The sequence below is a fragment of the Lithobates pipiens genome, unplaced genomic scaffold (assembly GCF_037356315.1).
Source record: "Lithobates pipiens isolate NorthernLeopardFrog02 unplaced genomic scaffold, aLitPip1_a1.2 Scaffold_19, whole genome shotgun sequence".
NCBI classification, from domain to species: Eukaryota; Metazoa; Chordata; class Amphibia; order Anura; family Ranidae; genus Lithobates; species Lithobates pipiens.
The window spans coordinates 9,139,466-9,166,857 of NW_027507764.1; the positions used below are offsets into that span (position 1 = coordinate 9,139,466).

Here is a 27,392-nt window from a genome sequence, read left to right on the forward strand (position 1 = left end):
AATAGCAATTTTATTGGGGAAGAAAATACACTTTTTGGAATTAAAAAATAACAAAACAGTAGTTGGCCCAATTTTGTGTATAATGTGGAAGATGATGTTACGCTGAGTAAATAGATACCCAACATGTCGCACTTTAAAATTGCGCCCGCTCGTGGAATGGTGACAAACTACAGTACTTAAAAATCTCCATAGGCAATGCCTTAACATTTTTACAGGTTACCAGTTAAGAGTTACAGAGGAGGTCTAGTGCTAGAATTTTTGATGTCACTGACAATCACAGCAATACCTCACATGTGTGGTGTGCGAACACCTTTTTTATATATGGGGATGTGACTTGCGTATGCGTTTGCTTCTGCGCATGAGCTGGGGGTCAAAAAGACCTCAGATCTCACATTTACACTTAAAAGCAAAAAAAAAAAAAAAAAAAAGACAGCCGTCGCTCCAGACCTCCAAGGGCATAGAGTCGAGTGGGGGCCATCTTGGCCTCACTCAACTTCCTTCCCATCGCTCCAGGGGATTGGATCGTTTCCCCCTTTACCGACATCTCCGGTAAGCAGGGAAGCGATTGGGGGGGGGGGGGGGGGGGCACCTCTCCCGCTGCCTATAAAACTGAACCCGTGGTGAATCTGTCGCCGGGACCTCTTCTATTAGATGCCGACTTGCCCGTGCAAAAAAAATCCCGGGGTTATGGCAGCTAGCTGCTGTTGTATAACATCAAACTAATGACGTGTATATACATAATGGGAGGTCCAAAAGTGGCAAGTTTAGAATTTTGTGTTGGACCTCATTGATCGCTTTCTTGGGTCACATGTTTATTGCCATCTGTGTCTCTGGGGAGATTCACACTTTTTGCTTGCTTGTCCTCTGGACAGAAAGTAAATAGGAAATCCTAAAGGTTGAAGTTGTCACACAAACAAATGGATGGGGGAAGCTTTCCACTGCAGACACCTGTTCATGACGAATGTCTTGGAGATTTCTCCTCACTTTGTTATATTTCTGGGGCAGGAAGTTAATGGAAATGCCTCCCAACAGGTATAGACCACAATAAAACCAGGGGGTTTTAAATATTCCGTACGTCATCCAAAATTAAAGTTACTTGCTCACCATGAAGCTGCTGAGATCACACGATCCTTGGCTACTAAATGACCATTATGAGTATTTCACTTCATTAGAGACTGTAGATAATTTACTGCTTTCAGTTAGAGCCGGTTCGCACAGGGGCGACACGACTTTGAACACGACTTTTGGAGGCAACTTGGACACGACTTGGGCGCGGCTTGGGGCGACTTACAACACGACTTTAAGTCGCCCCAGGCCAGGCGACTTTTGCCTTGGCCAATCAGAGAATGAGCTCTGAAGGGGGAACTCCACGCCAAATAATAAAAAAAAAAAATGGCATGAATTCCCCCTCCGAGAGCATACCAGGCCCTTAGGTCTGGTATGGATTCTAAGGGGAACCCCCTACGCCGAAAAAACAGCGTGGTGATCACCCCAGATTCATACCAGACCCTTATCCGAGCACGCTACCCAGCCGGCCAGGAAAGGGGGTGGGGACGAGCGAGCGCCCCCCTCCTAAGCCATACCAGGCCGCGTGCCCTCAATTTGGGGGGTGCCTTGAGGAAGGGGGCCGCACGACCCCCCCCACCCCAAAGCACCTTGTCCCCATGTTGATGAGGACAAGGGCCTCTTCCCGACAACCCTGGCCGTTGGTTGTCGGGGTCTGCGAGCATGGGGCTTATCGGAATCCGGGAGCGCCCTTTAATAAGGTGGCCCCTGGATCCGGGCCCCCCACCCTATGTGAATGAGTATGGGGTACAATGTACCCCTACCCATTCACCTGTAAAAAAAAAAATTGAAAAAAAAAAAAAACACAACACAGGGTTAAAATTGTTTATTGCACAGCTCCGGGGGTCTTCCGTCTTCGGGGGTCTTCTCGCCGGACTCCTCGGCTATCTTCTGCTAGCTCTTTTACTAGCGGAGGAGCCCGGCTTTCTTCCTCGCCGCCGCCCTCTTCTTCCGACTTCGGGGGTCTTGTCTCCCTCTTCGGTTCTTCTTGCCGGGCCACCGCGCCTTCTTCTAGCTCTTTTACAAGCGGTGGCCCGGTCTTCTGTCGCCGGTCTTCTGTTCTTCTCTTCAGAAGATGTTGCCTCGTCGCTGTCTCTGCTCACAATGACAGGGACGCGGCGTGCGGCGACTTATATAGGGACATCACCGGATGATGTCCCCGCCCATTATGATGTCACAGTCCCAGCATCCTCCTCTGGGCCACCGCTTGTAAAAGAGCTAGAAGTAGGCGCAGTGGCCCGGCAAGAAGAACCGAAGAGGGGGACAAGACCCCCGAAGAAGGGGACAAGACCCCCGAAGTCGGAAGAAGAGGGTGGCGGCGAAGAAGAAAGCTGGGCTCCTCCGCTAGTAAAAGAGCTAGCAGAAGATAGCGGAGGAGTCCGGCGAGAAGACCCCCGAAGATGGAAGACCCCCGAAGCTGTGCAATATACAATTTTAACCCTGTGTTCTGTTTTTTTTTTACTTTTTTTTTCACAGGTGAATGGGTAGGGGTACATTGTACCCCCTACTCATTCACATAGGGTGGGGGGCCGGTATCTGGGGGCCCCCTTATTTCCGATAAGCCCCACGCCCGCAGACCCCAACAACCAACGGCCAGGGTTGTCGGGAAGAGGCCCTTGTCCTCATCAACATGGGGACAAGGTGCTTTGGGGTGGGGGGGCCGCGCGGCCCCCCCTTCCCCAAGGCACCCCCCATGTTGAGGGTACACGGCCTGGTACGGCTCAGGAGGGGGGGTGAGCTTGCTCGTCCCCACCCCCTTTCCTGGCCGGCCGGGTAGCGTGCCCTGATAAGGGTCTGGTATGTATCTGGGGGGGACCCCCACGCCGTTTTTTCGGCGTAGGGGGTTCCCCTTAGAATCCATACCAGACCTAAGGGCCTGGTATGCTCTCGGAGGGGGAACCTACGCCAATTCTTTTAAATAAATTTGGCGTGGAGTTCCCTCCTGAGAGCTGATAATTCTGTCAGAGTCGCCTCCGTATAGACGGAGATCCAACTTGGAGGCGACCTCCATTGAAATCAATGGGTACCAGTCACCTATAAGTCGGATTGAAGTAGTACAGGAACCTTTTCTAAAGTCGGAGCGACTTCAGTAGTGTGCATTAAGACGGCTCTCATTCACTTACATTGATTTTTACATGTTGTCCGACCTGAGGCGACTAGGGGCGACCTGAAGTCGGATCTGAGTCTCCCCTGTGTGAACCGGCTCTTAGGCAGACCCTGTCTGGTAGACTTGCAGCTAGACCAGAGGATCATTGAAGCATAATTAGGAGACACGGTATGCACACATAATGGTAACATTTAGCTGCCCCTTGAATTGATAAGATGATTCAGGATTGGACTAATCCCTTTTTTACACATCTGAAAAACAATGCTTACTATCGCAATGACGCAGAAAATTGTTTTTTTTTTTTACTTTCTAGATCTGAAGAGAGGCTTCGTGCTAATTAGATGTGGCCATGTTACGGGAGGAAAATTTAATATCACAAAACCGGTAACAGTTGGATCATCCCATATTGTTATAGAAAATCCCTCCTCTTCTAATTTTTTTCCTGCATTGCACGCAAAATTATGGAGAAGACCCATTCCATTGGAGGGGAAGGTTCTGTTATACAGCAAGGTGGTTTCTCCAGAAGATGTGAATTACATGGAGTATACATTTCATCTTTATGTGGTTCCCGTTAACCAGCCGCAATTAAGGGTGAGCTAAAGACTGAAAGGGAATTTTTCATTTTATATAAGATGTGGAAGGGTTAGAACTGCTGCCAGTGAGACCTCTGGGCAACTTCACCCCATTAGTCCAAGGCAACATTGTCTCTGGTACCAAAAGTGATGAGAAAATCCAGCAAAAAAAAAAGAGGGGGTTCTCACTGTCGCCTGCTATATCCAAAAAATAAAAAAAAACATCTTAGGCCAAATTCACACTATCAGATACGCTGTCGTAGTAGTTTTACAGCTGCAACAGCCCTCCGTTGCCTGCTGCACTAGGGGGGGCCAGCGTGATGCGCGATTCAGCAAATTGGACTGCTTCTTTTTTTGTTTTTGTTTTTTGTACCAGCTTTATTTATAACACCAGTTGTTTTTGCACAGAGGAGCCCAGATCCTCCTCTTCTTGGGTCCCTCTTCGCCCGCACCTGGCCCCTCCCTCCTTTGAGTGCCCCCTCAGCCAGCAGCTTGTTACAGGTTGTCATCCAAGCCAACTCAGAGCTCCATGTATCCATTCAGACACGGAACCCCGACCTGGTCCCGCCCCCTCTCTCCTGATTGGCTGACTGACTTTGATTGACAGCCACGGGAGCCAATAGCGCCACTGCTTTGTCTCAGCAAATCAGGAGAAGTGTACTGGATGGCTGAGGGGATCGTGGCCATTGCTGAAAAAAGAAGGTCGGGTAGGTAATGGGGGGGGGGGGGGGTCTGCTACACACAGAAGGTTTTTTTATCTTGATGCATAGAATATTTTATGTACAGTCGCTGCACTGGAACATGTTATAAGACACAAATCTCCTCCAGAATGGTTCTAATCTCCAGTCATATGCACAGAATGTTATGGCTAAAGGTTTGGAAAGCAAAAGCTGCCCGTAAGAGGTGCCTCACACATATGCTTTTCCAAGCAAGATGTCTGTTTGGTGAGGTGCTTGACCAAAGATGTCACAGTTGAGAAAGTTTTACTTCCTCAAAATAAGGTACCAAAACCTCCATCCTCAGGCGCTCCTTGCACATACACATATGTCAGTTAGCCTCTCAGAGTCACGGATATCCCAGACCTGTGGTTTCAAGGTTGTAAAGCAAGAGTAGGAAAACCTTTGGAGAGGTGGAGATTTACCTGAAAAACATGAGAGATCAAAGATCACTGGGGTTTATCGCTTTTTTTTTATATAAAAATTAACTACCAAAGCTTAACTAAATAAGAAAAACATGAAAAATATAATAAAACTAATGTCACTGAAAAAATATAAACATAGCCTACCTCAATAGTGGACAGTGTCAATAGGGCAGTGGACAGTGTGAAAGCTCAGGCCTCTCAACAATTAGATAGGTAGTAGTTGCCATTTGATGTATATTGATAAGTCTGAAATGCATGTGAACTCTGCCTCTCCTTCCCTCCATGTGATGAAGTCAAAATGTTCCTTCCCCTGCCTCCCCAGTTGTTCCTAATATGTATTGTATTGTTTCATGCCCCATACACACAATCAAACTATCTGGCGGACTTGGTCCGGCGGACTGTCCGCCCGTGTGTGGGCTCACATAAAGGGGAAGCCCTATGCCAAAAAAAACGATGTGGGGGTCCCCCCCCCAAGGTCCATATCAGACTCTTATCCGAGCACGCAGCCTGGCCGGTCAGGAAAGGAGTAGGGGACGAGCGAGCACCCCCCTCCTGAGCCGTACCAGGCCGCATGCCCTCAACCTGAGGGGGTGCTTTGGGGAAGGCGGGGCCCTGCGGCCCCCCCCACCCCAAAGCACCTTGTCCCCATGTTGATGAGGACAAGGGCCTCTTCCCGACAACCCTGGCCATTGGTTGTTGGGGTCTGCGGGCGGGGGGCTTATCGGAATCCGGGAGCCCCCTTTAATAAGGGGGCCCCCAGATACCGGCCCCCCACCCTATGTGAATTAGTATGGGGTACAATGTACCCCTACCCATTCACCTGGGGAAAATAAATTGTAAATAAAACACAACACAAGGTTTTAAAATATTTTGCACAGCTCCAGGGGGTCTTCCGTCTTGGGGGGTCTTCTCACCGGACTCCTCCGTTATCTTCTGCTAGCTCTTTTACTAGCGGAGGAGTTGGGCTTTCTTCTTTGTCGCCCGCCCGGGGGTCTTGTCCCCCTCTTTGGTTCTTCTTGCCGGGCCTCCGCTTCCTTCTTCCAACTCTTTTTCTTCCTTGAGATGTTGACTCGACGCTGTCTCTGGCCGCAATGACGGGCGCGTTGTGTGTCGACTTGTATAGGGACAATGGGCGGGGGTCATCAGGTGATGTCACATGGTGACCCGCCCCCTTATGATGTCACAGTCCCAGATGATGCTGGGACTGTGACATCACGAGGGGGCGGGGTAACCATGTGACATCACCTGGTGACCCCGCCCATTGTCTCTATATAAGTCGCAGACAGCGTTGAGTCAACATCTCAAGGAAGAAGAAGAAGAGAAGGCAGCGATGACAGAAGACCGGGCAACCGCTAGTAAAAGAGCTGGAAGAAGGAAGCGGAGGCCCAGCAAGAAGAACCGAAGAGGGGGACAAGACCCCAGAAGTCGGAAGAAGAGGCGGCGGCGACAGAAGACCGGGCGAGAAGTCCGGCGAGAAGACCCCCCAAGATGGAAGAAGACCCCCCGGAGCTGTGCAATAAATTATTTTAAAACCTTGTGTTGTGTTTTATTAAAAAAATTTTCACCAGGCGAATGGGTAGGGGTACATTGTACCCCATACTCATTCACATAGGGTGGGGGGCCGGTATCTGGGGGCCCCCTTATTAAAGGGGGCTCCCGGATTCCGATAAGCCCCCTGCAGACCCCCGACAACCAAGGGTTGTCAGGAAGAGGCCTTTGTCCTCATCAAAATGGGGACAAGGTGCTTCGGGGTGGGGGCCCCCCCTTCCCCACAGCACCCCCCCATGTTGAGGGCACGCGACCTGGTACGGCTCAGGAGGGGGGGCGCTCGCGCGTCCCCACCCCCTTTTCTGACCAGCCGGGCTGCGTGCTCAGAAAAGGGTCTGATATGGACCTTGGGGGGACCCCCATGCCGTTTTTTCGGCATAGGGCTTCCCCTTTAAGTCCATACCAGGTGACAGGGCCAGCGAGGTGTCAATCTTGCCGATGGAGGTGGCGACATTGACTTCCTTCACTAGTCCCGTCTACCTGGAGCTGCGTTCAAAATGAACAATAAAAGTCTATAATTGATAACCACTGTAATCAACGGCACAGGCGCAGGTGCCGTTCCTAAAGGAGATCCTGCCGCAACTGGCGGCTCCCGTGTGTATGCGGGGAAGTGTAGCCCATTATGCTTTACCTTTGCAGGGAAACAAAGAGGAAGTAAAACCTATTAGGGTTTACTTCCTCTTTAAGAGGGGCTGTTCTCTCTTGAGGGGTATTTTTCTTTACATTATTAGTTTAGATGGGGCTCCTGTGACCAACATGTTCCTGTGACCAACATGTTCCAACATGTTGGAAATATTTCCTGACCAACTGGGCCGGACGGACCTAATCCGATCATGTGTAGAGCATTTTCATCGGACCAAGTGCCACGCATGCTCAGATCAAATTCCTACATCAAAGCTATTGGCTACTAGCATGAATGTAGTCCCATCGTAACGAAAATTACGTCATCACGTTCTGAAAGATCGGATTTTTCGCCAACTTGGCCCGACCGTGTGTATGCAACAGTTTCGGACAAGATCCGACGGGCAAAATCCGACGGATTTGGTTGTGGAAATCTCCAACCGTTTGTACGTGGGCTAATACTGCTTGCTACTAAACGGAATGTCTATAGCAGAGAGGGGGTTATACACCAGCTGAGAACAGCCCATATATTTGTTTTTTTTGATCTAATGCTTTAACCACTTCAATACAGGGCATATTCACCCCCTTCATGCCCAGGCCAATTTTTAGCTTTCAGCACTGTAACATTTTGAATGACAATTGCGCGGTCATGTAACACTGTACACATATGACATTTTGATACATTTTTCCCCCCCACAAATTGAGCTTTCTTTTGGTGGTATTTATTTCCACACAAAAAAAAATGCGTTTGAAAAACTGCTGTGCAAAAACTGTGTGACATAAAAAAATTGCAAAAGAAAAGACAGTTTGGGGGTTCTAAATAACTTTCTATAAAAAAAAAAAGCAGATTTTTACATGTAGGAGAGAATTCTGTTGTCTGATAAATTTGTCTACTTCTGAACACAACTTCTTATTTATTATGTGATCTTACCTAGAAACTTGACAAGGAGAAGAGAGACGATGGATTTAACCACATGAATAAACCTCACCAAATACAGCGCAGCTTAAATTTTAAAACGGACTACGCTTTCAGCGTTCAACCGAATGGAGCACTCTTGCCGGAGGTAAAGCTATACATATTTCTGCCTAAAACCTAACTCCAGGTTTACTTTTACATTAGTTTGTGCCAACTGGCCAATAAGAACTAGTTTCTTTACAAACAGATGCTCTGGCTGTAGGCGCTATATAAACTGTAATTAGCTGCATACAGTATACTATAAAGCTGTTCCTATATACAGTTTATACAGCACTGACAGAAACCACTGCAATTAGTAACATAATTAGTTGATTTGGGCCAGCTAAGCTCAAATGGAATATTTAAGGTGATTGTAAAGGCTTTGTTTTTTTTTTAATGAGAAACATGTTATTTTTACTTCCTCTGTGTAAGGGTTTTGCACAGAGCAGCCTCCATCCTCTTCTTCTGGGGTGCCTCATCTGCACTCCTGGCTCCTCCCCTTCATCGGGTGACCTCACGGAGACCCATTTTCCATTGGGGGAAACCCATGCGGGCGCGCTCACGAGTCCTGCTGCTGCGTCCATTGACACAAACACCAGACTCAACCCCGCCCCGCAGCTCCCGTGTCATTAGATTTGATTGACTGCAGCGGGAGCCAATGGTTCCTGCTGCTATCAATCTATCCAATGAGGACGAAGACAGCGGCTGAAGCTGCTGGACTCCTGCTCGTCGCTGGAACGATCGGGTTCAGGTAAGAAAAACGGGGGGGGGGGGGACGGCTCTGGGGAGCAACTGCACTACAGAAGGTTTTTCATCTTAATGCATTAAGGGGAAAAACCTGGAGACTTTACGACCTCTTTAAAGCAAAAGTAAACCCGGGGTTAGACTTAAACCCTTTCATTACTAAGCCTATTTTTGTTGTTTACAAGTTAAAATCCATATTTTTTGCTAGAAAATTACTTGGAACCCCCAAATATTATATATATATTTTTTAGCAGAGTCTCTAGAGAATAAAACGGCGATTGTTGCAATATTTTATGTCACACGGTATTTGCACAGCAGTGTTTTAGACGCAACTTTTTGGGAAAATTTACACTTTCATGAATTAAAAAAAAAACAAACAGTAAAATTAGCCCAATTTTTTTTGCATAATGTGAAAGATAATGTTACGCCGAGTAAATAGATACCAAACATGTCACACTTTATAATCGTACGCACTCGTGGAATGACGACAAACTACGGTACCTAAATATCTCAATAGGCGAAAAAAAATTTGGTTGCCAGGTTAGAGTTACAGAGGAGGTCTAGTGCTAGAATTATTGCTCTCGCTCTGAAGATCGCGGCGATACCTCACATGTGTGATGTGAACACCGTTTACATATGCGGGCGTGACTTCCGTATGCGTTTTCTTTGCTTCGCAAGCTCGCAGGGACGGCTAAAAGACCCCCCGATCCCTCCTTTACACTTCAAAGTATTCAGGTCCCCGTTTTCGGCGATTCTGAATAGTGTATATATTTTTAAATCCGGCGCCATTGGCAGCCAAGTAAACGGAAAGTGACGTCATGACGTTGCTTCCGTGTTTACCATTAGGAGGCTGGAATGAAGCCACTTACGGCTTCATTCCAGTCCCTGCCCAGCCACCAGAGGCATCGGATGTGTGATCGGTGCTTCCGATCTGAACGGGAGCACCGGTAAGAGCGGCGGGAGGGGGGTGTCCCCTCCTGCTCCACCAGCATAACAGCCGAGCGGCTTTTAGCCGCATCGGTTGTTATGGTTGGAAAGCCAATCGCCCGCTCTGAAAAATGGTACCGGGATGATGCCTGCAGGTGCTGGCATCATCCCGGTATAACCCCCGGAAGCCGAGTACGCACATCTGCAAGGGGTTAAAGTGTTTCGGAAGCTAAAACCTTTTTTTTTCTTTTTTTTTTTGATGGAGTTGGGAAGGGTTAGCATGTGCTACTGTATCAGAAAAAATGTTTTCAATCAACTTTTTTTTTTCATGATGAAGAGGTGATTGTAGCCTTATTAGTGCCTAGTGAGGAGATAAGACCTAGGAACCCTGTGTTTTTTTAGTGCAGAAGCTTGACTTTTTGCGAAAGATGAATGATCCTGTGGTCTTCTATCAACAGCCGGCTGGGTGACAGGCTGGTTCACTTATCCTTGTAGTCTCCCCAGTCCGGCCATCGAGCTTGTGCAGGTCGCAGCTAGGGCTCAGCAGGCCACGACATACCTCGGCTCCAGAGGTGGTCGGTGAGCGTTATGCTCCGGGGTGTACAAATGACTAGGCTACTGGTGTCTGCGTCACAGTATGCCAAGGCCAGTAGTCTTCCCTGTACTGATCAGGAGCTGACTTCCGTGGAATGTCTCCCAGCTTCAGGACTGGTAAGTACAGCTCTCCCTGCCTGTCAGGGTGGAGCAGCTGGACATTCCCTGGGAGGTCGATTCGGGGGGCCCCCCTCACCCCCTCTCTTCTCTCCCCTGTCCCTAGCTCCCTCCTTTCCCCCCTCACGGGGGGGGGGGGGCTGTACATGTGTTGAGCGGTGTGTGTGTGCCTGGGCTCTCAAAGAGCGGGAGAAGAGGCCGGAAAGTGTGGAGAAGTCGGAAGAAGACCCCCGGTCGACAACGACGAACAAGAAAGCTGGGCTCCTCCGCTAACAAAAGAGCAGAAGATAGTGGAGGATCCCGGCGAGAAGACCCCCGGAGCACCTAATAAACTACTACTACCTGTGTTGTGTTTTTTTTATTGACGCTTTTTCCCCCCAGGTGAATGGGTAGGGGTACGATGTACCCCATACTCATTCACATAGGGTGGGGGGCCGGTATCTGGGGGCCCCTTATTAAATGGGGCTCCCGGATTCCGATAAGCCCCCCGCCCGGAGACCCCGACAACCAACCTCCAGGGTTGTCGGGAAGAGGCTGTTGTCCTCATCAACATGTGGACAAGGTGCTTTGGGGTGGGGGGGCCCATGTTGGGGGCACGTGGCCTGGTACGGTTCGGGGGGGGAGGTGCTCGCTCGTCCCCACCCCTGTTCCTGACTGGCCGGGCTGTGTGCTCGGATAAGGGTCTGGTATGGACTTTGGGGGGACCTCCATGCCGTTTTTCGGCGTAGGGGTTACCCTTAAAACCCATACCAGGCGCTGGTGCTCGCAAGGTGTCAATCTCGCCGATAGAAGCAGCGACATTGACTTTCTTCGCTAATCCCATCGTACCTGAAGTTTTTACGTTATACTGCTTGTTGACATATAGTGTATTGCCTGAGCAGGCTGTGAGGTTGTAAACTAGGGACCGCCCCATGGGCGGAACTAAAAGTTCTGAAGTGATGTATTACAACTTGCCTAGTAATCTCCAGTGATAGGGCTGACACTGTACCTGAAGTCACGTTCAAAATGAACGGACTTTAGTCCGTGTGTGGGCTAGTCTGTTCATTTGGAAAGTCCGGCGGACTAACATACAGACGAGCAGATTGTCCACCAGAAAGCCGAGTCTGGCAGACAATTTTGAGGAAGAAAATGTCCGCTGGAGCCCACACACCGTCGAATTGTCCGGTGGACTCTGGTTTGGCGGATAGTCCGATCGTGTGTACGCGGAATTATGGTGCAAAAAATACGGTAGTTTCGTACAAAAAAAAATTCATGAAAACATCCGACCGTCTGTTATGGACTCACAGATGGACTCTACAAAACTTGCTAAACCAAACTCAAACGCTCTGCGATAATTCTTACATTCAGTGGACCTGTTTGATGCCTGAAGATGCCAACACGTTAGTGAGAGAGATTTCACCTTTTTCTCTACACGCCATTTGACTTATTCCAGAATTGATGTTTTTTTGTGGATAAACGTATGTTACAGAAGGTCTCATCCTCCTCGATTCATGATATTACGTGGTCCGACCATGCTCCTATCTCTCTAGTAATCAAGGAGAATGAGCACACTTCTCAAATGTTTATGTGGAGATGTAATTCTCAGCTGTTACACTCACCACAGTACCAACCCATTTCCTGAAAGCATCTGCAGGATTTCTTTTGCCAATAACGCTGGGTCAGTAGAAAATCCTATCACACAATGGAATACCCATACGACATGTATGATGGGAGTTTTTATTCATGCAAGTGCCAGAGAAAAGCACCATAGGAACCAACAACTAAATTACATTTTACAACGTATTCATGATTTAGATACTCAAAATAATAAGACCTGCTTTAACCATGACACTTCCTCAGATCTTGTCCAACTCCGCCTTGACCTACGCAGACTATTACTTGAGTCTTATGACCGACATGCCAAAGCTCTCAAACTTAACTACTATGCGCAAGGAGCAGGTAAACTCTTGGCAAAAAGACTTGCTGCCCAGAGATCCAAGTCAAAATTCAGTTTCTCTTTCATCCGACAAACATAAAATAGTCAACCCACAGGATATAGCTGACTCATTTGCCAGTTACTACAGTTCCTTATACAATCTAAAAGATGATCCTACCACTGTCCAATCCTCAGACTAAGCAATAAGCAGTGGCGTAACTAGAATCTTCAGGGCCCCGATGCAAGAAACCATGAAGGGCCCCCCTGAACCCCAGCCAGGGCCCTTCCCTCCGAGTCCGGCGGTGGAACTCCAGGGCGTGGTCACAGGTATGACCTTTGTGAGCCCTGTAGTTCCACCACTGGTATCAGTAGTTTTTTTTTATTATTAAATTTTTTTAGGTGCCCAGAAGAGATGAGGTCCTTTTCTCCAGGGCAGATGAAGTTACTGCCCCCAGGTGAGAAGGGGTCCCTGTCCCCAGGGGAGGTGGGGGTCCCTGTCCCCACGTGAGAAGGGGTCCCTGTCCCCAGGGGGAGATGGAGGGGGTAAGTAATGGTGTGTGGGGGATGGGGTCCTCTCACTCATGACCAAGCTGTAGGCCGCACACTCATCCATGTTGGCCTGGGCTCCATCCAGTGTGCTGAACGGGCGATCAGCATATTTCCCAGAAAGACCTTTCATCATCTGTGTATGACGGGGGAGGAGGGGGGCTGGCAGACAAGCCTGCAATGTCCTCCAGGGGGCTCTCATAGGGCTGAACTGCATCTGTGTGCTTAACGTTTGTTTACCCGGGAGAAGTATGCAGTGCAGTGTGGGCCGGACTCAGGGGGGGGCGGGACTCTGGCTGGGGAGAACAGACATCGGACTGAGCGGCAATGCTTTAGCAGGAGAGGGGTACTCTGAGGAGCCGGCCGAGGACACAGGTCATGTGGGGAATGCACAACTAAAGAGCAGCCAGTGCGATAGTCGAGCATGGAGCTCTGCTAGTCACTCTCCACCTCCAGCCACCCTTGTGCATGGTGCACTGGTACCCCTAGCTGTATGCTGCTGCCGGCCATATGTAGAGGGGGCTGCATGGGCCCCCTGCATCACAGGGTCCAGTTGCGGTCGCAACTGCTGCACCCCCTATAGTTACGCCCCTGGCAATAAGGGATTTCCTTGACAAACTGAAACTACCCTCTCTAACCCCCACACAACTGCATGACCTAAGCTCGACATTTACTTCAACAGATATCTTACACACAATACATTCCCTACCTATTAGCAAATCACTGGGACCAGACAGATTTGTGTCTGAGTATTACAAGACCTTCCAGGAGATTTTTATGTATCAAGCTATTCATGCCCTCTAATCTCAGAGCCAGACACCAGCTTAAAACTGAGTTCCAGTCTGGGAGCAAGAAAAAATAAGTCAGCAGCTACAAATACTGTAGCTGCTGACTTTTAATATAAGGACACTTACCTGTCTAGGGATCCCACGATGTAGACACCTCAAGACGATTCATCTATTGGCTTCAGGTGCAGTCGCCAGTGATGCAATTAAGGGGAAACCAGCAATGAACACTTCAGGCTTCACAGCCAGTTTCCTACAGCGCATGCGTGAGTCACGCTTCACTTTCTGGATGGTCTTGCTGTCTTCTGGGGGACACGCAGGTTCCAGAAGGCAGCGGGGTGAGGTGGAGGAGCCGGACATGACGCAGATCGCCGTGTTACTAGGAAGTGGGAACGGGTACCAAAAACAGGTACCCCCCAGAAACGTACCAAATGTGGCAGTGGTGGGGGAGGTGGAGCTCTGCTTTAAAACGGGGGTGGACATAATGTCGCAACAAGTAGACAAAAGCTGCTTAAATTAGACAGACAATTATACATGCATTATAGATTGAAACAAATAAAATGCAAACCACCCATAGGGCAAGATGGAATTATGCTGTGATATCTCTGAATACTTGTTGCATCCTCCTCGATGATGGCAAAAGGATTCATTCGCCCGGATAGAAGATGGGCTGGGGATCGATGGTGCCTTAGGAAGACCCAGGATTTGAGTAGGCCAAGCTTCACCAAAACCTCTTTTCCTTTGGCCACAGCAGTGACAGTGTAAGTGGCGCCAAGTTTAAAACAGCCTGTAGGTGCAGGCATCATCCCGGTACAACCACTTAAACCTGGCGAAGCCATAAGACGTCCACCCAGGGTTAACTGGTTAACCTGGCTAAAAGTTCAACCATATAAAAGCCTAAATGCATTTTGAGGCTCATAATATTTGACACACTAAAAAACAGTAATGCCGCGTACACACGGGTGGACTGTATGGCTTACTTAGTCCGCCGAAACACATTTCAGCGGACCGTTCCGCTCGTGTGTGGGCTTCAGCGGACTTTTTCAGCGTTCAGTACTAAGTATTTCGGAATGTTCGAAATACTGTCCGTCGTACTCGCATTTCGGCGGACAATCTAGCAACTAGTGATGCTGATCCCTGCTCCATGTGATTGGAGCAGAGATCAGTGTTCACTAAATGAAAGCCCAACCCCCCCACAGTTAGTAACACACCCCTAGGAACACTTAACCCCTACACTGCCACCCACTGGTTAACCCCTTCACTGCCAGTGTCATTTACACAGGAATCACTGCATTTATATAGCAGTGATTACTGTATAAATGACAGTGGTCCCAAAAATGTGTCAAAAATGTCCGATGGGTCCCCCACAATGTCGCAGTCACAATAAAAATCGCTGATCGCCGCCATTACTAGTAAAAAAAATAATAATAAAAAATTATTAATAAAAATGCTATAAAACTATCCCCTATTTTCTAAACGCTATAACTTTTGCGCAAACCAATCACTAATCGCTTATTGCGATTTTTTTACCAAAAATATGTAGAAGAATACGTATCGGCCTAAACTGAGGGAAAAAAATGTTTTTTTATATATTTTTGGGGGATATTTATTATAACAAAAAGTAAAAAATAATGCTTTTTTTTCAAAATTGTCGCTCTATTTTTGTTCATAGCGCAAAAAATAAAAACCGCAGGGGTGATCAAATACCACCAAAAGAAATATCTATTTGTGGGAAAAAAAGGACGTCAATTTTGTTTGGGAGCCATGTCGCACGACCGCGCAATTGTCAGTTAAAGCAACGCAGTGCCGAATCGCAAAAAGTGGTCTGGTCTTTGACCAGCAAAATGGTCCGGTCTGTAAGTGGTTAAACACTGCAGCAGAGCTGACATTTACAAAGGTAAAAGGTTTAATATTGCCGGCAAATAACATTTCATTGAAAACTTCTCTGTTAGAAAAAAAGAAAAGCATACATCCCCCACCAGGGTTCTGCTATGTATTTTGGGGGACATTTAGAGGGGGCTGGCAAGGAATATAATTTTCCGGAAATTTGAAATGGTTAATTTTCTTTCCTAAGTATCACTTTTGCCATAGTACATTGTAGAGCAAGCATGAAAAAATACATTGAGTCCCCCCTAAATACAAGTCAATTCCTTTTGATCCTAGTATGGATTTTAAGGGGGTGCTTCACCCAAAAAAGGCCCCCATGAAATCGATACAGACCCTTAACTCAAGCATGCAGCCTGGCTTGCCAGGGGGCAAGAATGCAGCCCACCCCTACTAAACTATACCAGGCCACATGCCTTCAACATGGGGCACCACTAAAAAAAAAAAATTGCAATAAGCGTTTATTGATTGGTTTGCGCAAATGTTATAGCGTCTACAATATAGGGGATAGTTTTATGGAATTTTTATTAATATTTTTTTTTTTACTAGTAATGGCAGCGATCTGCGATTTTTATCGTCACTGCGACATTATGGCGGGCACATCAGACAATTTTGACACATTTTTAGGACCATTGTCATTAATACAGCGATCAGTGTTATAAAATTGCATTGATTACTGTAAAAATTTCACTGGCAGTGAAGGGGTTAACCACTAGTGGCCGGGGAGAGGTTAAGTGTATCCTAGGGGGCGTGTTTCTAACTGTCTGGGGGCGTGGCTGTGTGTGACACCACACTGATCGCTGCTCCCGAAGACGGGGAGCAGTAGATCACTGTCCTGTCACTAGGCAGAATGGGGAAATGCTGTTTACATCGGCATCTCCCTGTTCTTGAGCTCTGTGACACGGTCGTGGGTATCCCGATCAAGTCCGCGGGACCAATGGGCATGGTCATGGAGGTCGCGGCAGGCGAGCGCAGGCAGGGCGGGAAATTCAAAGTAACGTATAAAAAAAAAAAGAGCGACAATTTTGAAAAAAACACATTATTTTTTTACATTTTGCTATTATAAATATCCTCAAAAATATGTAAAACAAACAATTGTTTTCCTCAGTTTAGGCCGATATGTATTCTTCTACATATTTTTGGTAAAAAAAAAAATCGCAATAAGCGATTGATTGGTTTGCGCAAAAGTTATAGCATCTACAAAATGGGGTATGGTTGTATGGCATTTTTATAAAAAAAATTTAAAATTACTAGTAATGGCGGCGATCAGCGATTTATTTTATTTATTAAATTTTTTTTATCGTGACTGTGACTTTATGGCGGACGCATCAGACATTTTTGACACATTTTTGGGACCATTGTCATTTATACAGCAATCCTGTGTAAATGACACTGGCAGTGAAGCAGTTAACCACTAGGTGGCAGTGTAGGGGTTAAGTGTGTCCTGGAGAGTGATTCTAACTGTGGGAGGGGGGCGTGGCTGTGTGTGACACATCACTGATCTCTGCTCCTGATCACAGGGAGCAGAGACCAGTGACACTGTCACTAGGCAGAACGGGGGAGATGCTTGTTTACATTAGCATCTCCCCCGTTCTTCCTCTCTGTGAGACAATAGCGGGTATCCCCGTGGACATCTAGTCCGCGGGATCCACGACCCGACTTACGGGGCTTGCTGGCGGCGCACACGTGCCGCCCGCAGGCCGCCTCTTAACCACTTGCCGACCAGCGCACGACTATGTACGTCGACAGAATGGCATGGGCAGGCAAATGGGCGTACATGTCGGGACCTCGGTGAGTCCAGTCGCGGGACCCGCGGACTCGATTGCCGCGGGCATACCCTCGATCGTCTCACGGAGCGGCCAAATGAAGAAATGCCGTTGTATACAGCATTTCTCCATTCTGCCTAGCAACTAGTGACGCTGATCTTTGCTCCATGTGATTGGAGCAGAGATCAGTGTTCACTAAATGAAAGCCCAGCCCCCCCCACAGTTAGTAACACACCCCTAGGAACACTTAACCCCTACACTGCCACCCACTGGTTAACCCCTTCACTGCCAGTGTCATTTACACAGGAATCACTGCATTTATATAGCACTGATTACTGTATAAATGACAATGGTCCCAAAAATGTGTCAAAAATGTCCGATGTGTCCCCCACAATGTCGCAGTCACAATAAAAATCGCTGATCGCCGCCATTACTAGTAAAAAAAAAAAATAATAAAAAATTATTAATAAAAATGCCATAAAACTATCCCTATTTTGTAAACGCTATAACTTTTGCGCAAACCAATCAATAATCGCTTATTGCGATTTTTTTTACCAAAAATATGTAGAAGAATACGTATCGGCCTAAACTGAGGGAAAAAATGTTTTTTTTATATATTTTTGGGGGATATTTATTATAACAAAAAGTAAAAAATAATGCATTTTTTTCTAAATTGTCGCTCTATTTTTGTTTATAGCGCAAAAAATAAAAACCGCAGGGGTGATCAAATACCACCAAAAGAAATCTCTATTTGTGGGAAAAAAAGGACGTCAATTTTGTTTGGGAGCCACGTCGCACGACCGCGCAATTGTCAGTTAAAGCGACGCAGTGCCGAATCGCAAAAAGTGGTCTGGTCTTTGACCAGCAAAATGGTCCGGTCTGTAAGTGGTTAAAGGGCAACGTACAGGTACGTTAGTTTGCCTGTACGTGCCCTTCTGTCGCAGTATATCTGCGTGAGGCGGTCGGCAAGCGGTTAAAGGAGCATCACATGCTTGAAACAATTTTATTTATCCACAATTTTGAAAGGGTGCCAAGAATTTTGACCAGCCTGTTTTTGGAGTTTTGTGTGACATTTGCTTTTTTTTCCTCCCTTTTCTTGTTTTGTTCCAATACACACAAAGGGAATAAACGTGTGTATAGCAAAACGTGTGTTACTGCAATACTTTTCTGTGAGAAATACACTTAATAAGGCCGTTTACTTTGTAAGGGAATGTTACCCAGAGCTTAGTGAATGTGGTGAAATGTCACTTTGCAAAGAATAACCAATCAAGTGTAAATGAAATAAAAAAACACGGTTTTATTTTTAGCTTGTAATGACTTTATCTTGTATGTTTCCCTTTATTGGGCTCATACCCTGTTTCCCCGAAAATAAGACCTAGCGTGATTGTCGGTGATGGCTGCAATATAAGCCCTACCCCCCAAATAAGCCCTAGTTAAAGTCCTTGTAGGTCTTAGTTTCAGGGTAGGGCTTTGTTTTAGGGAAACAGGGTAGGGCTTATTTGGGGTGGTAGGGCTTATATTGCAGCCATCACCGACAATCACGCTAGGTCTTATTTTCGGGGAAACAGGGTAGTAAGAGCAGAACTACAGGTGAGAGGTGCGGTGTAGACCACAGGAGACCTGAACAATCTCATTTTCCAGTTATTGTGCAAATGATATCATATTTTCACACTACTAAATGTGTCCTAAAATATAATAGAATAAATATAAATGTATACAGTGTTGTAAAGCACTGTTGTGTATTTATTTCTACGGTGTCCTTTATTTTATTTTTATTTCTTTTTCTTAGGAGAATTGAGAGAAATGCTATTAAGAGTCCATTCATCTTTAAGCCGTGCAGGTATTTCAAACCGGTTACTATAAATAACATTTATCCAATCAAAGCATTATTTTATTCTTATTTGCCTAAATGTCTAAAAAAATAAATAAATGTGTGCAGTCTTGTGTTTCTTTGCACAATCCTTCCTGACTTGGCTCCGGCCTTAAGGCTCTGGAATAAAAATTAAACTAAATTAGAACTAAAGGAAAAACTTGATTTTTTTCATTTTGGATATAGAAAGAGATGGTTATAACCCCTGTCAGTTTTTGTGTCCTATTCGGGAGATTTATCTTCACTTCCTGTCCCGTACCCATTTTCTTTCACTCTCTGGGATAATTGGTAAACAGGACAAATAGAAGGTGAATCTCCTTAACAGGGGCACATACACAGCAATAAAAACTGACAGTGGCTCTAATCCCTCTCCACTATACCCAAAACTAAAAAAAAAAAAAATTCCTTTCGTTTTACTCTAATGGCTAGTTTCCACTTGCTTCAAAACAAGGCTTCGGACAGGCTTTGGTAAAGCTCTCTGAACGCCAGTGAAAGCCCCTGTCACTAAATAAAATGGTTCGCTTACAGTCCTGCTTACTCCTGCTTTTGCTTGGAGCTTTGGTGAGGCTTTATGAGGCTTCAGTGGGGCTTCAAGTGAGCTTTGCCATAGACTTCAATGGGGGCTTTGAAGCACAACTAAAGGAACATGGGGCATCATTTTTGAAGCTAAGCAAGGTGTAAACAGTACTGTAAGCCAACCATTTTATTTAGTGACAGAAGCTTTGACTGGCGTTCAGGGAGCTTTACCAAAGCCTGTCCGAATCCATGTTTTGAAGCAGAGTGTAAACTTGCCGTTAATGTGTGTTGAAGCAAGTGTAAATGAGCCCTTGGCTCTCGCGCAGCTTTTACAATGATTATTCTTCTGAGATGCTTCACCGCCAGCATATCTATATCTGTGTAGGTTTAAAGTGGTTGTAAACCCTTACAAACCACTTTGACCTACAGGTAAGCCTAGATTAAGGCTTACCTGTAGGTCCAAGCAATATCTCCTAAACCTATATGGTTTAGGAGATATATGCCCAAAAACAGGCACCGCTGTCTACGGCGCATGCGCCATAGACAGCGGTGCGCAGGCGCACTGAGCGCGGCATTCTCAGCGATGGAGCTGCCGCGGGTGTGGACTCCCGCGCGCATGCGCGGGAGTGACGTCATCGCGGCTTCGCCGAATGACAGCCAGCAGAGCTGTGAGACCCCACCAACAAGATGGATGCGGCGGACTACAGGGGACAGCGGCGACTTTGCTGGCTCCTGTGTCAGGTAAGTGACACATAATGGGCTACTATGCGATGCGATGCGATGCATAGTAGTCCATTATGCTTTGCCTTTGCAGGGAATGAAAGAGGAAGTAAACTCATCAGGGTTTACTTCCTCTTTAACATGCAGGTGAATAGTGATGAGCTGAACTACCCTGGGTTTGATACTATGAAGTCCAGATACCGAACCCCATTGTAATCAGAGGGGGCCAAATCTGTCAAATTAAAAATGCCCATTTTCTGGGCTAATAGGCAAGGAGGCGGTTAAACAAAAAAATAGCATAAGAATGGGCACTGCCTTGGTGAACAATGCACAAAATATAGTGTGTGTGTGTGTAATATAAATACATATATATATATATATATATATATATATATATATATATATATATATATATATATATATATATATATATATATTACCGTCATTTGACTATATGGTGGATGGGAGATGGTTAAACAACATTCCTGGGGTAATCCTGACTGTGAAGGGGCCCATCTCTGTGATGTACAGAAGGTGCTGCAACATCACTGACATTTACAAAGGACGAACATTTTAAAATTATTGGCAAATGATATTTCACTGAGAGCTGTTCTTGGCGATGTCATTGTTGGAGGAAAAAAAACTGCAGACAGACCCCTACCCCCAAAGGTCTGCTATGTATTTTGGAGGGCTCTGTGTACTCTTGTTTTTTTATTTTATTTCCTTGTTTTTTTTTATATGTCATTTGATGCCAATTTTAGCTCATTTTCTTTGCATAAGTAGTTTTTGCTGTACAGCAACCTTTAGTAAGAATGAAAATGAATTGCATAGAGTCGTCCATGCCCCCCCCCCCCCCCCGTAATACGTACCTGACCCTTTGAATCTGGAATGGATTTTAAGGGGGTACCTTATAAAACAACAAAGTGTGAGGTCCCCTATGATAGCTATACCAGATCCTTCAGGTCTAGTTAGGTTTTTAAAGGGGGCTCCACACACAAAAAAGTATAAAGTTCTTCTAAAAATCCATACCAGATCCTTAATCCGAGCATACAGCCTGCCTGGCCAGGAAAGGAGCATGACAAGTGTGTGCCCCCCTCCTGATCCATACCAGGCCGCATGTTCTCAACATGGGAGGGGGGGGGGGGTGGCTTACCAGTGGGGCCCCTGTTAAAGCACCTTGTCCCCATGGTAATCAGTTCAAGGGTTTCTTCCATACAATCCATGCCAGGTGGTTGTGAGGGGCTTATTGGAATCTGGAAGCCCCCTTTAACAGTAAGCAGAAACTCAGATACTGCCCTCCCATATGAATGAGTATGGTGTACACAGTACTTCTACTCATTCAGGGAAAAAAGTAGTAACCTAAAAATAGTCAGCCAAGTCCTTTTATTAAAAACGTAAATCTCAGAATGCGTCTCTTCCATGTCGGTCACAATACTTAAAGCGGGAGTCCGCCGGGAGTCCGCCGTTTTTTGTTTTTTTTTAAAGCCAGCAGCTACAAATACTGCAGCTGCTGACTTTTAAAATAAGGACACTTACCCGCCCAGCGCGCCCGCGATGTCGGCACCTGAAGCCGATCTCTCGATCGTCTCTCGGGTGCTGCCGCCGCCGCCATCTTGGTTATGGGAATCAGGAAGTGGAGCCTTTCGGCTTCATTTCCCGGTTCCCTACTGCGCATGCGCGAGTCGCGCTGCGCAATAAGGATGGTCCCCGCTGTCTCTGGGATCCGTGTGTTTCCCAGCAGGCAGCGGGGCACTTGCGGAAAGGGGCGTAATCTACGTCCCTTTCCGCAGATAGCTCTCCCGGAAGTGGGTGCAGATACCTGTACTGTACAGGTACCTGCACCCCCCTCCCCCCTGAAAGGTGCCAATTGTGGCGCCGGAGGGGGGGAGGGTTCCGATGAGCAGAAGGTCCACTTTAGGGTGGACCTCCGCTTTAAAGAACCCATGCTGCTGCCGAGACACATCCCTCTCGTTTGCTTGTCACCTGTTGAATGGAAAGTCCAGTGGATGGCAGCTATTATATACAAAGCCGAGTATACTCCAACTGGAGTAACTCCACACTTATGCAGGTCTTCCTTTCTTCCCTATATGCAGCTCAGTGGAGGAGAGAAAGAGCAGAACATACAAGTACAGCTGCAGTGCTGGCTTTGAAGTCAACCTCTTCCTTTCCCCTGCATGAGCAAAGCACAGGTTCAGATTAAACAGACACCTCCTATTTGTATTGCAGATAAACTGGGGGTCAATTAACAACAAAGCATAACATACTATATCGAAATTCTTACCACAGAACAAAAAGACAAAAATAAATTCAGGAGAACGAGCAATACATGGCATAACAATGTATTTTTATATTTGCAGGTCCATCCTCATCAACAGAGCACGTTGTGGATGTACGTCATGAAGAACCAGTGAGAAAAAGAAAGGCTTAGAAAAAATCAAGAACCTTCTGACCGATGAGCATTATGACATTGAGAGATGTCAGAAAATGTCCCAGGACCAAATAATAGCTCCATTCAGGATTGTCTGAGGTTGGGGGGGATGATGACAGGGACAAGCTACTCGATGTTCTAGAAAAGACCAACAAGCAACTGATTAAAGAGGAAGTAAACCCTGATGAGTTTACTTCCTCTTTCATTCCCTGCAAAGGCAAAGCATAATGGACTACTATGCATCGCATCGCATCGCATCGCATAGTAGTCCATTATGTGTCACTTACCTGACACAGGAGCCAGCGAAGTCGCGCTGTCCCCTGTAGTCCGCCGCATCCATCTTGTTGGTGGGGTCTCGCAGCTCCGCCGCTGTCATTCGGCGAAGCCGCGATGACGTCACTCCCGCGCATGTGCACGGGAGTTGACGCGCGCGGCAGCTCCATTCTTGGAAATGCCGTGCTCAGTGCGCCTGCGCGTCGCTGTCTACGGCGCATGCACAGTAGACAGCGGTGCCCATTTTCGGGCAAATATCTCCTAAACCATATAGGTTTAGGAGATATTTCTTGGACCTACAGGTAAGCCTTAATCTAGGCTTACCTGTAGCTCAAAGTGGTTTGTAAGGGTTTACAACCACTTTAACAAGTCATGAATTCCTGAATTTTTTCAGAATTTTATTTCATTTTATGATAGTTCATGCTGCCATGATTATCATTTTCTTTTCGTTTTCTTCTGAACAAACTACATCCAGAACAGTTGGTTTATAACAAGGACACATCCAATGTTTTAGAGCCATTTTTCCAATCTGCATACAGCTATTTCAGGCTTGCTGAACCTCATCTGTGCAGCTCATGAAACCATGACTTGTGCTTGAGAAACAACAGACAGGTTATGATCAAACACACTTAAGGAGGTTGTATAGTCTTTTTTTTTTGGAACGTTTACCTACAGGTAAGCCTATAATAAGGCTTACCCGTAGGTAAAAAAAAATATCTCCTAAACCTGTACGGTTTAGGAGATATTCCCCTCGCAATTAGTCGCTGACTGCAGCGGTGCATGAACACAGGGGATTCCCGGCTGAAAGCCCGGCAGACGCCAGACCCTGCCGGGAAGAAAACTCCCGCACGCGCGGGAGTGACATAACATCTCCAGCCAGTCACAGCACCGGAGCCGCGATACCCGGAAGACATGCAGAGGGAACATGTTGGCTCCCTCGCCGAGTGAGATGCCAGCGCCTCGTTCTAAGGTAAGTATTTCATAATGAGCTAGTATGCGGTGCATACTAGCTCATTATGCCTTTTGCCTTACAGGTCTGTAAAAAAAAAAAAAAAAAGTCAGCGGGTTTACTTCCGCTGGAATCTAAGCTTCCCTCACAGGGGCGTAACTATAGGGGGTGCAGCAGTTGCGACCGCAACTGGGCCCTGTGATGCAGGGGGCCCATGCAGCCCCCTCTACCTATGGCCAGCAGCAGCATAGGCAGCTAGCACACACTATTACATACCCCTTCCATATCCCCCTGGGGACAGGGACCCCTTCTCACGTGGGGACAGGGACCCCCACCTCCCCTGGCGACAGGGACCCCTTCTCACCTGGGGGCAGTAACTTCATCTGTCCTGGAGAAAAGGACCTCATCTCTTCTGGGGACGGGGACCCAATCCTGCCTAGGGACAGTCCCCCAGTGGGGCACCTAAAAATGTAAAATGTGGTGGAACTACAGGGCTCACAAAGGTCATACCTGTGACCACGCCCTGGAGTTCCACCACTGGACTCGGAAGGAAGGGCCCTGGCTGGGGTTCAGGGGGGGCCCTTCATGGTTTCTTGCATCGGGGCCCTGAAGGTTCTAGTTACGCCACTGTTCCCTCACTATACCAGTGCAAAGCACAGTAAAGTCTCCCTATAATAGAAGATATCTCCAAATTCCCAACATTAAACTCGCTATCCTGAAATTAGCGCATTGCCTTGTCTTAAAAACGACTTCAAACTTGTACCACCCCTATATTTCTGACCTCATCCACATACTCCCCAGACTTTCCTCTATTTTATACTACTCGGCTATTAAAGTTTATTTATAGACAAAAGTTGTTTTCAAATAGATTAGCGAATAATTCAAACCCCTGCTAGTTTTTATCATTTCGATTGGTGAGATTCCACTTTACCCTCCTGGAGATGCAATGGGTAGAGTGAATGTAATTCTCCTCCTGGACAGTTATCACCATAACAGAGGTCCTCATCAGAATTCCCTCTTTGACCATCTATACAAGCCCCTAGCCATAGTATCTAAAGTTTCCAGACCTCGTCTCTTAGATTGTAAGCTCATTCAGACAAGGTCTACTGTTTTATGTTTTTAAAATTGTCTCTGTTTAACCAGTTGAGACCCGCGCTATAGCCGAATGATGGCTACAGCGCGGATCTCCTTTGCCGGGACTACGTCTATTGACGTCGTCCCGTGCACGAGCGGCCTGCACGCCCCCTGAGGGGCGAGCGCGGCACGCTCTGTGATCACCGAGTCTGTGAGACTCGCCTGATCACCGATCCGAGCAAGGGGTCGATCCCGACCCCTTATCACGTGATCAGCTGTCAGCCAATGACAGCTGATCATGTGATATAACGGAGCCGGTAATCGGCTATTATTCCTCCTCGCGCTCACAGCGCGAGGAGAAAAAAAAAGAGCCGATCACCGGCGGCCGTGATCGGGACATCAGTCCCGATCACGGCCAGCCCTGCCAGTGCCCATCTGCCCCCTGCTTTTTGCCCACATAAATAAAAAATGTGTACCCCCTGTCAGTGCCACCCAGCAGTGCCCACAGTGCCACCCAGCAGTGCCCACAATCTGCCTCAACAAAGGTGCTGCACCTCAGTGCCACATATACGTGCCCAGCAGTGCCGCCCATCAGTGCCACCTATCAGAGCCACCTATCAGTGCCACCTATCAGTGCCCATCAGTCCCATCTATCAGTGGTACCTATCAGTGCCCCTTAGTGCCACCCATCCGTGCCACCCATCTGTGCCACCCATCCGTGCCATCTTATCTGTGCCCATCAGTGCCGCCTTATCTGTGCCCATCGGTGCCGTCTTATCTGTGCCTATTAGTTCCGCCTTAACTATGCCTATCAGTGACCACCAGTGCAGCCTATCAGTGCCCACCAATGCAGTCTATCAGTGCCGCCTCATCAGCGCACTTCAATGAAGGAGAAAAATGACCTGTTTGCTAAATTTTATAACAAACTATTAAACATGATTTTTTTTTTTTTGTTTGTTTGTTTAGCAAAAAATAAAACTCCCAGCTATAATTAAATATCACCAAAAGAAAGCTCTATTTGTGGGAAAAAAATGATAAAAATGTCATTTGGGTACAGTGTTGTATGCCCACGCAATTGTCATTCAAAGTGCATCAGCGCTGAAAGCTGAAAATTGGTCTGGGACTGAGGGGGGTTTAAGTGCCCAGTAAGCAAGTGGTTAATATCTATAGTAATGAAGAGAAACAGCTGGCTGAAGATCCCACAGATCAGGCATTTCTGGGTGTGGCCATTCCCTGGTCCCCCACTTCTCTCAATGGCTCAGTCCCTCCATCATTACTATATCCTGTTGGGTTCTGATGGGAGAAACCACATCACACGGGGGACCAGGAATCTGTCAGATCCTGCAGTGGGTATTCCATGTCTTTCTTTCAGGGAGCTCTTGTACATTTTTCCCTTGGGGCAGAGTAGTTTTAATAATGGGAATGTAAATAATATGTAATTATATATTTTTTACTTTCATAAAACACATTTGTATATAATTATTACAGTATATCAATTGTGAACATTTAGGCTCTTTTCACACTAGCAAACTTCAGCGACCTGCGCAATGTTTGTGCAACTTCGAAGTCCGACATTGAGGTAACTTTGTTACGACTTCAACGCCAGAGGGTGTAAAAGTCTTATCAGAGTAGTGCAGGGACCTTTTCTGAAGTTGTGGTGACTTCAGTAGTATCAATTGGAATGGCTCTCATAGAGACGCATTGCATTTCACATGTCTCGCAACTTTGGGTCTCACAAGTCGGATCCCAAGTCGCAAAAGTGTGAAAGAAGCCTTACCGAGATTTTATAGATGTTATTGTTTCTATACCAGTATACAGTTTTATGCGATAAGATTATATTTTGCAAACCACGTTGATGCCTCAAATCCATTGTAACTGTGCAAAGTTTGTTACGAAGACTGGATTTAATAAAGCTGTAAAATATTTACATTTATTGTTCATTTCCTGAATGTTCTATGTCTTCACTCATTGCTGTAAAATAATAAAAATTACATATTTAAATTAAATTTCTCAAGTCATCTTCCAGGACGGCACACCTGAGAGATGAGAGGCTCCTCCCTACAGGAAACACAATCAGTCGACAGCTGTTTTAAGTCCCCACCCTTCCCCTTGATCCTCAGTTTTTGATTGTGTTTCTCCCTACACAGCGAAACTGTTTTTTTTTTTTTTCCAAATGACCCGAAGCCTGGGGCTGGTGGTCTCCCCCTGGGAGCCGGACCACAAGCTTGGGAAACCTCTGGGTCTGGTAGGATATTCTTATCCTTCCTGGGGGTTC

The 27,392-nt window shown here is 46.7% G+C and overlaps 1 protein-coding gene and 1 long non-coding RNA gene across 2 annotated transcripts in view; both read left to right on the forward strand.

The window, feature by feature from the left end:
* The window catches only part of LOC143997901 (NACHT, LRR and PYD domains-containing protein 6-like), a 207,014-nt gene extending 198,863 nt beyond the window's left edge, over positions 1–8,151 (forward strand). Inside the window, exons 13-14 of the mRNA XM_077493723.1 lie at positions 3,486–3,763; positions 7,990–8,151. Of these exons, the coding sequence (XP_077349849.1) occupies positions 3,486–3,763; positions 7,990–8,151 (440 nt within the window). The remainder of the gene's footprint in view (positions 1–3,485; positions 3,764–7,989) is intronic.
* A 10,712-nt stretch (positions 8,152–18,863) lies between these two features.
* LOC143995795 (uncharacterized) lies at positions 18,864–27,044 on the forward strand. Its single transcript, XR_013277478.1, has 2 exons — positions 18,864–19,127; positions 22,751–27,044. It is a non-coding gene; the product is annotated as an uncharacterized LOC143995795 (long non-coding RNA).
* Positions 27,045–27,392: the final 348 nt, after the last annotated feature.